Here is a 13,990-nt window from a genome sequence, read left to right as displayed (position 1 = left end):
TTTCATTCTTTACTCAGGTTAAGTACTCAGATAAATCTCAGATGCATTGAGAAAACTTTGTTTCCAATTATAGTGATATTTTAAGATCATATAGATGGCCTATATTTTCATAAAGTCCCTTGTTTAAAGTATTTTTCTTGCTATCATTTCTAGAACTCTCTAACATGAGTATACCTGCATCAAGGGATACCCAATATTAACCACTGATAATAGACAGAAAAAAAGCCCTCTATATAAATACACATATATTCTGCATATGGATCATTTGTACACATTTAATGAAATATATATGAAGGGGCCAGAAAATTAGCTTAGTGATGCTGCTGCCTGCCTTGTAAGCAAAAGGTCCTGAGTTCAATCCCCAGTACCAAAAAAAAAAAAAAAAAGAAAGGAAGAAAAACAAAGTTTCCTTAGACTTTCATTAGTAGATTAATGTTGGACAGTGACTCTGACCTCATAGCAGATGGCTCTGTGCTGTGTGTTGAGGACAAGGTTCCTCAGGGAAGGCAGGACTGCCAAAATGCAGAATGGTAGACTGTGTTTCATTTGATCACTGCTGTTAATATGGTTCAAATTATCGTTCTTTTCATGTTCTCTGTTAAATGGATTTATCTATTATCTAGTTTAAGCTAAAATAAACTTTACAAGATGACATGGCTTAACAAGATTCCTGCAGAAAAACTGCAGTTTGAAGATAATACTAATCATGAAAACAACAGAGAACCTTGAACTCTCTGTCAGCTACATCATGCGATAAAGGGAAAAATAACAATCTAATCAGATATGTCAAAAAGCCTGGGGAAAAATAATTGGAAATTATTGAGGACATTTAAAATCTGGAATCACAAATGAAAAAAGCTAAACTGTTACCAAAAGATAATTTGGAATCCTGAAATCATTAGCCAATGGTAGAACATGTTTATAATTTGTAAAGTAATAAATGTACTTATATAGAATTTGCAAGGTCAGAGAAGTATTTTTTGGAGAAGGTGCATAATAAAAAAAAGTTTGGAGGTTCCTGGCCTATTTTTGCTGCCAAAAATACTTTTTATTTCTTTCTGATCATTCTAATTGTAGAAAACTTGAAAATGCAAGAAAGCATCAAGGATAAGGAAGAAAAATCACCCATGTTACCATCACAAAGTAAACATTAGCATTTGGTGATGACTCTCTTCCATCATGACTATTGCATATGAAATGTCTTTCATAGACGGAGGACAGACCTATAAGGATAGTCTTTAGAAGACACTGTGCTCCACTCCAGGTCCCATTGCTTCCCATCCTAGAAGGCACATCAGGAATGCAGCCTCAATCCTGGTTTGGAACACCTGCCTAACAAATTTGGGATAAGTTGATCTCATCCCATGTTATAATGTGAAAGCCAAACATATTGCTCTTGTTGAGTTAAAGGAGACTGGTACAGCAGCTCATCTGCTATTCTAATTTTTAAATTGATTGGCCCATTTCAGCCATGAGGATTATGGTTGAAGAGTCATGCTCAGATTCCGCCCCCCGACCCCGACATCAGGGTAGCTGGCCTGCTTTGGTTTTCAGTAATCTTTAGGAATTTGGGGTATGTGCAGGAAATGCCTTCCTTTAGAAATGGAACTGTAGCTGCAGGTCCCACAACATGGATGCTGCCCTGGCTTATGTCAGTGCTGACGTGACTCATTACAGAAACCACCCTCAGTTTCACACTCTGAAGCTTCTCTAGAAGTCTGTTCTGCATCCTGCAGAGAAGCAGAGCTGGTATTAATATAATCACATCTCCATCAAAAATAACTTCTGACAGTCACATTCTGAATGGAGGAAGAGTTTTTCCATAGGTGTGGCAAGATTTCCACTTCTATCTAAGATTAGATGCAGCATTTCCCCCAGCTTTCTCCCTCCCCCCAGAGAGGGGACAAGACCCCTTTAAAACCTGGACATCATAACCTACACTAGAGGATTCAGAGTCAAATCACTATTTGTATCTTGAACATTTCATTGGGTCTTCACAGTACTTCCCCACATTTGCTCTACTGCATTACAAAGTTGTCCAAGTTACTGTCTCATTCCTGAGGTGGAAAGGGGAACCTTTATACACAGTGAGCTGAAGAATGCAAATTCTATAACTTAATATCAAGTTCCTCTACTGCGACATATATCTAAGATGTAATTGTAAGGTATCTGACTTATGCTTATATTCTTAAAGGATAATTTTCTGCATCTGCTTTGGATTGCATTTCAGAAGTGAAATGGATTTGCCCAGAATCACTGCAGCTGAATACACCCTAGAGACGCCTCAGCTGATGACAAAGGTGCAGTGCATGTCAAAGTGAAGCTGACTCATTCTGAAATTAAACTTGCAACCTTGATCTCCAAACCTCAGCCATCCAATCAAAGAAAACTTAAACAATGGACCCTCACAAAGTTTCCTTTCCCTTAAACATTTTTTGATGGGATCTGAAATGACAGTGAAATCCCCGCCCCTGCTAACACAATTTCCTCCAGGTATATATTCATTCCCAGAGGGCAAGATGGAGCTAAGCAAGGATTGTGGGAGTGCCTGGGGTCTATACCATGTTTATGTTTAATATTACTTGTCACTTGAAATCTTTTTGGATGTAGATTCAAAATAAATTAAAAATATAAATTCACCTAAAATCATGGACTCAGTTGGAAAGATAATTAAGATCTAGAGTCATACTTATTTTTTGCTTAGTAGCACCTAGTAGAACATGAAATATTTAAGTAATAAATTTCCAAGGATCCCAGGGAAGCATATGTAGAGATGTACTCATAAGAAAGAAAGATATAGGAATATAAATACCTTTGACACTACTTTTGTTTTTAAACATTTTAGATTCTCAACATAGATGGCTTTGATCCCAGATTGAAGAAAAGAACAGCTTTTGCTGTCATGGTTCTCTGGCCCTCAGTAGGGTTAGGATTAGAATATTGAAGCTTTAGACATAAGAATGAATTCATTTTTCCTTCCAATAAGTTCTACCAATGTTTCCACAGATATAGTTGGAAAGACTGGACTCCAGAAATCCAAAAACTCCAATACCAAGGAGATAGTTAGAAAGTACAATTTTTAAAAAAGAAATGGTAGGTAGAGAATTGGTTTTCTATGCTACCACACCAGTCAGGACCAAAGAGAAGACAGCGCTTTTAATGTAATCATTTACTGTCCATCCTTGAATAGGAGCAAGTACCAGTGCCTTATCTGTTGATACTCTTTATATCCCAGAAACTCTATTGGTTTGGCTTTTTCTTTTCTTTTTTTTTTTTTTGAGACAAGGTCTTGCTGTTAGTTCAGGCTAGACTTGAACTCACTGTGTAGCCCAGGCTGGCCTCGAACTCACTTTGATCCTCCTGCCTCAGCCTCCCAAGTGTTGGTATTACAGGCATGTACTACCACACCCAGCTGGCCTGGCTTTAGTTACTGTTTCAAAACAAAAAATAAAAGGATATTATGTAGGACAGACATTATTAACTATTGCCAAAAAGGCAACATAAATATACCAGAACATATGTTTCTAACCTTCCAAAATTGAACTGAGGAGTAAGAAGAGCAAGCAAACAGTCTCAGCAGACTTACCTTCCTAACAGGCAGAGTTCAGACTAAGATATAGGTTTTTGTTCCTGCAGCTCCTAACTTCTTGGCTGCTGTGTGACTTTGTCTAATGCCTGACCTATGTGCATCAGCTAAAGAGGCTGCCTCATTTTAACACCTTCCCAATCAATTAGTTATGAAATTTAATGATTCTGCTTTGGTCAACTGCCAACTTTATGGTCTTCCAGTAGCCAAAGTACCAAGAAAGAGTGCATGAACAGCAACAAAAATTTCTCAGTGAAGTAATCTACTGACAGAGTAAAACAGAGGGGCTCTATTTGTTAGTGGGAGTGAAAAGGAATATATCAGAGTAGAACATGAATTTTGTGAATCCTGAAAATGCAAAGCATAATCTCCTCTAGTTCCTTCAGGCTACTACCTATCCATGCAATGTGGCAGTGCTGTTGCCCAGGAAGTACCATCCTTGATGACACCCACTCCCACGTCTGCTCCTCCCACTGTTCCTCCTCCCCTACCTCAATGGTGTACTGCTCAAAGATGCGCAACTGCAGGAAGATGTCCAGCTTGATCTTCCGCTCATGGAACAGCTCCTCCATCTGCACCTGGGCATCATCCAGCTGTTGTAGGACTGACTCGATGTGGCTGATGGAGCTACTGTGTGGTGTTTTGTTGTTGGACACAGCTGAGTCCCTGTTGCAGAGTGGGGGAAGAAGGGAGGGAGAGACCTTGCCATATTAGAAGTGACAGAGGAGGAGGGGTCTTTCTTTATTCAAGCAAGGTATATGAATCAGGTGAGTCATTCAATCAACAGAAATTTATGAAACTTCTACTGCAAGCCTGTCACTATCTCTTTAGTAGGGGAACCAAAAACATATGCATTCTCTTTTGGCTTCACCCACTTATTTCCAAGACTAATTGATCTCCTATTCCCAGAAAGAACTGCAAAAGGGATTAAATGAAAAAAGTTATGGTAAAGTGTTCTAGGAAGCATAAAATATTAGATAAATGGAATATTCCATGCACATGTGTAGTCTAAGATTATGGCTTTAATATACACACATACATATATCACAACACACAAGGGTAGACAAAGGCATATAAAAAACAAAAACCTCCCTAGTTTTACCTCACAGAATTGTTATAATAAGATGACATAATGGCTACTGAAATTATTGATCCATTTGAAAATGCTATGCTAAAGTTGTGGGTTGATGTTCTTAAAAAGGCTTTAATCTGAAGTTATGAAAGCATGGGATCTGAAGTTTGCAAAGCTGGCTTAGGTCCCCACTATAAGATATATAGGCAGTGGCCCTAGGATGTCCTCTCCCTGGGCCCCAGCTTCCTTGTATGTGAATTTAATAACCCATGCCCTGTTCACCTGAGAGTTTGCTGTTAAATGAGATAGTGCATGTGAGCAGTGACCAAGAGTGTAGTGCTTGAATAATTATTAATCACTTCACTTGACAGATGTACCAAGTGTGATTGAGGTATAGGCCCAAACTTGAAGAGGTTATAAGAGGCTGTGACAGCCAACAAAGGTTTCAGAGATGATGTTACAGTTTAAATCTAAAATGCCCCCCCCCCGCCCAGAGTGTCATGTGTTTACAGGTAAGCTTTCAGTAAGTGATTGGATTATGAGGGCTCTAACTTCATCAGTGGATTCATTGATGAGATCATAATTTGATGGCATTATTGGCAGGCAATGGAGACAGGAAGTGGGGTCTATCTGAAGGGATTAGGTCATAGGTCATGACCTTAGGGACTGTATCTGGCCCAACCCCTTCCTTTAGGGTCTTTTCCCTTCTCTCTGCTTCCTGACTGCCATGAGGTAAGAAGCTTTCCCTATCACATCCTTCTTCTCTGATGTTTCTATCTTGCCACAGGCCTAAAAGCAACGGAGCCAGTCAACCATACATTAGAACCTCTGAAACCATAAGCCAAAATAAAAGTTTCCTTCTTTAAGTTATTTTTTTCAGGTATTTGATTACAGCTACAAAAAAGTAACAGATGAGTTTTGATTTTAGAGTTTAAAGAAATGGATAAATGCAGTGAGGCAGACAGGAAGGGGGTGTGTTCTCTTAGCAAAGTAAACAAAAGTATTAGAGAGAAGTAATATGCTGTAAGGGAACCAAGAGATAAAGATACTGGCCTACTGAGAAATACGAGTTGGTGGTAGGGTCTCCAAAGAGATAATTATCATAGGAAAACTATGGAACTTAAGTTTAGAGTCTATTGGGCCCTGAGTATGCTAGAGCCTTACAACTTGAAATGAACTGGCACTTTCATTATCTTGTAATATCTTGGTTTATAATACAATTTCTGAAGTCAGGAGAACACAGGAAAAACTATTGGTTTAGAATGCTCTGAAAGCCAGGTGCTTTGGGCCTATACTTGTCTCAGAAGCAACGTCACCTGAGCACACACTGTCTGCTCCTGAAGACCGAATAAGGCCAGTTTGTCAAACACCTCTACCTTATAATTCAGAGAGTTCCCATTCCCACTTCCTTACACAGACTGTTTTGGCATAAAATTGGCAGGGTTCCTACCCCCATAATCACACAGACATTCCCAATTATAAAAAGAAATGCACTTATACTATCCATTCTGCACTTGTTGATAGCTTTCCTGCAGGGGGAATCTATTCTCTGACTGCTCCTCCCAGCCTTACTCTGTCACACAGCTTCCAGAAGGAAGACAATGATTTCCACCGTGCTGTGCAGAAACTACCTTATGTGCACCAGTGAAAAGACAGAACAGTGAAGATCGATGTGTTTCTGATGTGTGTGTGTATGTGTGTGTGCATCTCACCAGTGTCCACTAAGTCCTGTTTGCTTCTTTTCTTTTGACTGGCTTTGATGTCAGTGAGGGAAGCCTTGGCTAGAGTCAGGACAGTAGAGAAATGAATGTCACTGGTGGCTCTGAGTCACTTACTATAAGCCATGGGACTTAAACTTGTAGAACAAGCATTACTCATATCATCACTAAGAAGCATAAATCCTTAGGCATTGTGCAAATCTGGCAGTTGTTAAAGTAAGATACCTGGCATTTCCATAGGCACATGTCAATACAGAGTGAAGCCAGCCAAGCTTGTGAAAAGTATTTGAAAAGAGAATACAAAGTCATCAAAAAATTCTAGAGCTGACAGAGATCCTAGAGTGAACCCTTTAATTACAAAAATGAAGCAGCTGAGGCCCAGAGAGGTCAAATGACTGCCCACTATTTGTAATTTTCTTTAGAAGCAAATGACAATAGAGTTTTCTAGGTAAGGAGACAAAGCTAGCATGCATTATATATTCATGAAAATGAACTGGGAAAAGAAAAGAAAGAGCCTGTCTTGTTAGTATGCAATATGAGGATTCAGAATGCTTCATGTGCATGTTTAGAATATACATTATTAATTTTCAACAGAAAAACATGCCAGGGACTTCTAAAGGCAATTTCTCATGGTTTATTTAACTAGACAACTGGTATGGAGGAAAAAGAAGTCCTCTCCAATTGAAGAAATTCCCTCTGGCCCAAGCATTGGCCTGAGACTCACTGATGAAATTATTCCTGTCCACAGCTGGCAGAGGTCCCAGCACTCAGTGCTTCCTGGGTAGAAATGAGTCCCTGGGGTGAGCATCATTAGCACCATCACACATTATTTACACAGTACCTTGACATTAGGATGGTTGCTACAGGCTTGCCCAAGGCCTTGCATCACTTCATCCAAGAAGCCAGTGGCCTTGACAGGGGCAGGGGCAGGATGCCAACAGAAAAAGCAGTGGGTGTGGGGTAATTTTAAACAAAGAGAAGTCTTTCGACAGGATTTTCCTTGAATGTGTTTGGGTTATGGCCTAGGTATATGTGTTTAGGTGAACACAAAGAAGGCTGGATTTTTAACCCCTGGGCAGCAAGGGTTGTAGAAAGATCCTAAGTGGGTAACAGAGAGCTGGCTAGGAGATCACAAGTTCTCTACATCCTCCAGGGGCCAAAGCCAATCATCAGTAAATGTAACTAGGTCACTGGAGTTCACAGTGCAGCCCAAGATCAGATGCCAAATAAGACTAAAGTCTGTTTCTCCACATGGTCAAATGTGCCATGACGTTTAATGAATTAAGATAACTTCTGTTGAGTTTAGTGTTTGTATTTATGTTACTTACTCTTTGCCAAATACCATCTAAAGTGATAAATGATGATCTCAAACAGAGCTTTCCCATTTACTATTTTAGTCCAAATTTAAGTGCAGGCATTCGTGTGTCCGACAGATGAAGAAACTGAAGCTCACACAAGACCACAAAGCAGACTGGGGCTGAGTGAAGACTGGGACATGACTTATCTCGTGACTACCGAGGTGCTTCCCACTGGAAACCACTGCCCATGCTGACCTGGCCTCGGTGGGCTCCCCCAGGGAGGGAGGCGCTGACCTGAGCTGCTGGATAAGATCTTCGCCTTCTTTGATGACATTGAGGGTGGCATCCAGGGTGGCAGTCTGCTGCTGCTGGAACTGCTTGATCAATTCCTGGACTGCATCCACAGAGTCTGCACAGACATCCTCCAGCATCTCCTTTTGCAGGTCCTCCATCCATGTCCACAACTGTGGGGGAGAGAGCAAAGTCTCCACTCAGGGAAGGTGAAAGAGGGAGGACAGGGCTGCATGAGGATGAGAATGCTGGACTGAAGTCTCCTCCTCTACCCTCACCAGTCAGTGCAATCGGACTGCCATCATCAGCACACCTATGCACAATGTGCGTTGGGTTGTTTACATATTTATATTCATCACCATCCTCACCAAGTTTACTCCGCTAGTGTTGGCTTCCCAAAGGACAGGGACCACCTATTATTCTGGGAAACTTATAGTTCTCTTACAGCAGACAGATTTCCCACCTTTGAAAGACCAGGAAGAACATGAGACTAGATTGGAAAAATATTATCTTTCAGAAGAGAGAAAAAGGAAGGCTTTGCACACTTCCAGGAAGCTAGACATTGATGCTTAGAAATTTACCATGATATTGCAAATATGCAAAAAAGAAAATGTTGCTTTACAAGAACCAAATGAAGATTAAGCATATTCTATGCTATACTAAACCATTTTGCTATTTTCAGGATTGCTAAATTGCTTAGAAAGTAGGACACTAAAAACATAGCTTATCTCAACTTCGATAAAAGTAAAGAGCCGGGCATCATGACTTAGCTTATAATCCCAGCTACTTGGGAGGCCGAGGCAGAAAGATTGCAAATGTAAGGCCCGACTTGACAATTTAACATTACTCTGTTTCAAAAAAAAATTTTTTAAATGTTGGAGGTGTGTTATATACCCGCACCAACTCTCTGTGACAAATGTAATCACCGTATACTATGAATATATACTAATAAAAAATTTTTTAAAAAAGAGTTGGGGATATACAGTGGTATCTTGGTTCATGAATTTAATTCTTTTCATGATTCTGGTCACAGAATTCATTTCATGATTCTGGTTGCAACTAAACTGTAAGCATAGTATATGTTAGGTACCACTCTATATCCCCAAACTCTTTAAAAAAAGTTTTATTAGTACATGTTTGTAGTACACAATAATTATATTCATCACAGTGAGTTGGTATGTGTATTAAGTGCAACTTTCAATGCTTTTTTAAATCTTTTTTTTAAACCTTTTTTTAAAAATGTTTTTTTGATTTTTGTTTTTTTTTTTGAGACAGAATCTTGTTGTCAAGTCTGGCTGGCAACTTGCAAACCTGCATAGTATTTGCTTGCAATTCAGTTGCAACCAGAATTGTGGAAAGAACTGTTTGTAAACCAAGATCCCACTATAGCTCAGTGGTAGAATACCTCTGATTCCCAGTCCATACAAAAAAGTATAACATACCCAGACCACTATGACCAGTTATAAGACTTTAAAAGCTAAAAATACTGTTTTGAACAGAACAGATGCTGGAAATGATGAGGGGTTGAACCAAACTGCTGAAAACTCATTTACTGATAGGTCTTCCACATAATGAAAATAGGTCTCTAGTGGCCTGCAACAGGTTCCACTTCTGACTACCCCTACTGAGTATTATCATAAATGATGGAAGGGAAGATGAGTGTGATATTTTGAAAATTGTAATTTTCACATGGCTGGCAGGAAAGATAAATCAAGGGTTATTCCAGGGGGGAAAAACAGTAGAGAGAGAAATTTGATAGACAAGTCAGAAGGTGGAAAACCATAGGAATGACTTTGACACCAAGACATCCAAAGTAGAGTTTAGCACTAGTGTGTGAATAATTGTGACAACAAGTTAAAATAATATTTAAAATCTGGAAAGCTTGAACAGAGGGCCACTTGAAATCCCACAAGACCATGTATACACTGTCACCACCTGATGGCAATAAATGTAAATCATGATTTTGAAATAAGGACCTGTGAGGCTTCATACTGTGCCAGAAGTAGGTGTTTTGCATCATAAGTTGACCACTGACTGCTACTTCACAGGGATAAGTCAATACTTCATTCCTTAAACTATAACTTACCTACCAACTGAATGTCCTGTAGGTCTTCTGTGCAGGTGCCCATCTGATTTAATCCTGACAAGCATGTTTGGATTGCTTCAAAGAGTCCAGATTAGAGAGAAAACACTACAGCTAATTTACAAAATATTAGGCAGCAAATGAGACTTAGTTAGAATGGACTCTCCACTCAAGCTTAGAAGCAGGTGATTGCCAGAACTAATCAGGAGGTAAAATCATGGCAGCAACAGCCTACAGGCTTTTTCCTTACAGTCCTCTATTTTGATTTCTCCTCCGTCAAAGACCCCTCTTTACCCTCCACTTCTCTACAGCATAACAGATCAGAACTACAGGTTCTTCACCCACTTGTCATAGCCCAGAAAGGATCCTGCGTTTAGACACTTCCAGACCTTCCCTTCTGGGTCACAATGGACCTGAACTGAGGCCCAATCTTTCAGGGTCTGGCTCCCTATTTGGCAATGCCTACTTGGTCAATGCTTTGTATATTCTTTCTCTCAGAATACATATGGCTATGACACAAAACACTTACATACTAAAGAAATGTCCTAATTTGAGATTTTCTAGAAACTTAACAGGGTAGAGTGGCTTACTCAAGGTTAGCCCTAGAAGTGAAAAGTATCCAGAGGTCAGGAAGGGCCTGGCCATGGCCCCTGTCCTGCCTGTATAGCAGGCAGCCTGAGGAAAGGGAAGCTGAAGAAAATCAAAAGGAAGTAGAAAGACAAGGAAGGAGGACAGTAGTTTTGTAGAAATAATGAGGTCTATTTATTATTTTACTTCATCATTTTTTCTTGCCAATTGGCTGTTCTTTTTATACGCAATGGCTTCCCTGAGCTGGTGAAACTGACTGACCCTTAAGAATGTTGAAAGCAGCACTATTTCTATGGGGTAAACTACTTCTCTCATTTTGGAGAGATCATTTTTCTTTGGCATTGACTATCACTTTTATTCCTTAAATAATTATCATGACAATTTGACTACTAATATACAAGAGCAGTTTTGTCCTTGAGGCTGTCATTTATTTTGAAAACTTTGTTAGTTTGGGTTCTGGAGTGGGTGGGTAGGGATATATGTGCTTATGTGTTTGTGGTATGGGTTGTGTGTGTGTGTGTGTGTGTGTGTGTGTGTATGCACACATGCCTATGAGCCGGAAATGGTATGGCAGAATGATTCAAAGTGAGAAACAAACAGAAGTAGGCATTTAATTGTCTAATTAAGAGCTGATGATAGTTACTTTGGCTACATTCCTTAATTTGACTTTCATATTCATATTAAAAAACTATTTAAAAACTGATACTTTAAAAGCCCAGGGATAATAACATTTCCATGGAAACATAGCAAGGAAAGAGAATTTTGTCTGGACGATCTGTGCAAGCAGATGACAAATGCTACAAATGCCTTCTCCCTCCATAAAGAAAGTGAGGACTGTATCAACTCTTCTCGCTGGCACCTTCTCTAGCTCCCAGACCAATAAACAGCCAGTTGCCCTTTTGGCAACAGGCAAAAGGAGATATCTGAAAGCATATCACAATTTGTGCTAATAGCTGATGGACACATAGAGGGGTCTGAGTATACGTTTGTCACTTCTCTTTTATCAAGCAGTTCTCCTTAACTAGGGGTAAACAGTTTTATTTTGGAGTGGCCAGAGGTATAGTGCAATAGTAGAATATGTGCCTAGAATGAACAAGGCCCTAGGTTCTTCCCTGAGCACCCTGAAGTTTGATTTTGAATAACATAAGAAGTATTCCTGATTATAAATTAAAAATGTCACTGAAGAAAACTTGTAAAACAGAATTATTTTAATATGATCCACAGTATTCTTAACTTATTGCTACATTTAATTCTAGTGTTTATTCTGTCAGTGATCAAAATTGTGATCATTGCTGATTATGTGGTTTTATGTATATCAGAAGTCATTTTTCATGTCATTAATGATCTTTGGCCAGTGACTTCAAATGACTGTAATATTTCACTACTTAGATGCATTATGATTTGCTTAACAAATCACTCAGTGTGGAACATCTAGATTGTCTCTAATTATTAAAGATTACGAATAACACTGTGATGAAACGATTAGATGGTTTTAATTCTCTCTACCTGCAAGGTTGCAAAGAATTCACAAAGCAGGGCCAATAGGATTAAGCAGACTCTTTAATCTGCAGAAGAAATGGGCCTGAGGGTTATCTTTTTTCATATCATCCTGTTTCTTCTTTGATTCTAGTTAGATTAAATCTTCTGAAGTGGAAAGTGGGAAAAAGTAAAATTATAAACTTCAGCTTGAGGAGTCATAGGAAGTCTAGATTAAATTATTTATGGAGATATTCAGTTCTCACTCAGAAATCTCTATGAAAATTATAACCTATGGTGATACTCTATTATACGTTGGCACTTAGACAAAAATTCAGCATTATTATAGGAAGGAATAAAAAGGTAAATGAAGAAGGAAGGACCTCACCAAAACTAGGCAAGAGGACTCCTTCAGCAAAATTCAAGGCCACTCTACTAAAACTGAACAGAAGATTTTCCTTCTCTGTATACTATTCAATGTGAAAGGAAAAAATGATCATGGCATCTCCAAATTCTAAAACAGCTTTATAGACTAGTACAGTTGATTGCTAATACCTTTTTAAATAAAAAGCCAGCAGTCTTCATATAAAGCCAAAAGGAAGGAATACACACCATCAAACAGAATCCACATTTACCAAAGTTTGAAAAGTAGCAAGTCTTGAGAGATGTTAAACAGAATATGGAAAAACCAAACCCCAGGAGGTTTTCATTAATGCATGGAAGAATGTCCACTTGTGCCACCTAATAATCCACTTCTGTCTCCTAAGCAGGTCCTAGGGAAATTTTCTATTGGTGATTCAGATTCCCCACCCACTCCCTTCATTTTCTTTGTCCAAAGAGTCGAAGCCAAAGAACGGAAATGGATGAAAGATGGGGTAGTATAGACCTTTACCTCTCCTTTCCCTTCCTCTTTTCTTTTTCTTAGGAGGGATTACTAGCTTCCCATTGTACTAAGCAACACTACATTTCTCAGTCAATATCTATCTCCCCATGTAGTCCTTGTAAAGAGGAAAAAGAAAAGGAAGGGGAAAGACACAGAGGAAACAAGAACAGTAAGGGTAGCAGTTAAGAGTACAAGTGTGTACAGGTCTCGTGTCCCTAATGTAAAAATCTGAAATCCAAAATGCTCTAACAATCTGAAACCCTCTGAAATATCCTGTTAGATTTTGTATTTTCACATTAGGGATGTTCAATCTGTATTTAGAAAGATGGGTGAAATGTCAGCTAATAAACTCTATAAACTTAGATAAGTTATTTCCTGAATATTCTTCATTTGAAAATATATTTAATAAAATCTGTATCCATAAGATTATCATGGAAATTACAGAGATGATATATGTTAATTATCTGACAAATAACAGGTACTAAATTTATTAAATACAGTGGACCCTTGACTTACAAACTCGATTCATTCCCGTGGGCTGGTTGCAACTCGAGTTGGTGAATGAAGGCTCCAGTTCCTCTACACAGCCTTCAAAGTGTCTCTCCCACACAAGGCAGATAGCAGTGTCCTTAGATTGGCCCAAGATTTCCAAATTAACCCCACACAGGAAAGGATGTTGCAATGCTCCTTCCAGAACTCCTTAAGGATTAAATCTGTATATGATACCATCTGGAAGCACAAGCGGCTGGCATTCAGGTCATAACTCAAAACTTTGGTTATAAATTAAAACCAGAATCCCAGTTATAACCCAAACTGTTCATATGTCAGGCTGGTTGTAACTCGAGGGTCCAGTGCAGTCACCTAATATATACTGAGTACTTACAATGAACCAAATCTTAGGCTATCTTAGTAAATCACCTATCATGTATCTTAGTAAATCACCTGTACTACTTTAGTTTTAATTATTGTTATCAATATCAAATAAAGGAAAAAAG

At 38.9% G+C, this 13,990-nt stretch overlaps 1 protein-coding gene across 17 annotated transcripts in view; it reads right to left on the bottom strand.

Moving 5' to 3' along the window:
• Positions 1 to 13,990, bottom strand: part of Kalrn (kalirin RhoGEF kinase) — a 584,665-nt gene that overhangs the window by 297,649 nt on the left and 273,026 nt on the right. For 13 of the 17 annotated variants that reach the window (XM_010618178.2, XM_010618163.2, XM_010618171.2 and 10 more), the window contains exons 12-13: positions 7,930 to 8,138; positions 4,078 to 4,252 (exon numbers count right to left, since the gene is read on the bottom strand). In XM_010618178.2, coding sequence (XP_010616480.1) covers positions 4,078 to 4,252; positions 7,930 to 8,138 — 384 coding nt within the window. The remainder of the gene's footprint in view (positions 1 to 4,077; positions 4,253 to 7,929; positions 8,139 to 13,990) is intronic. The other 4 variants (XM_010618187.2, XM_010618192.2, XM_019206735.2 and 1 more) reach the window with 1 other exon arrangement.

The sequence above is a fragment of the Fukomys damarensis genome, unplaced genomic scaffold (assembly GCF_012274545.1).
Source record: "Fukomys damarensis isolate Sample0158 unplaced genomic scaffold, DMR_v1.0_HiC HiC_scaffold_24, whole genome shotgun sequence".
NCBI classification, from domain to species: Eukaryota; Metazoa; Chordata; class Mammalia; order Rodentia; family Bathyergidae; genus Fukomys; species Fukomys damarensis.
The sequence above is the reverse complement of the archived record's forward strand: the minus strand, read 5'-3'. Positions and strand labels throughout refer to the sequence as shown.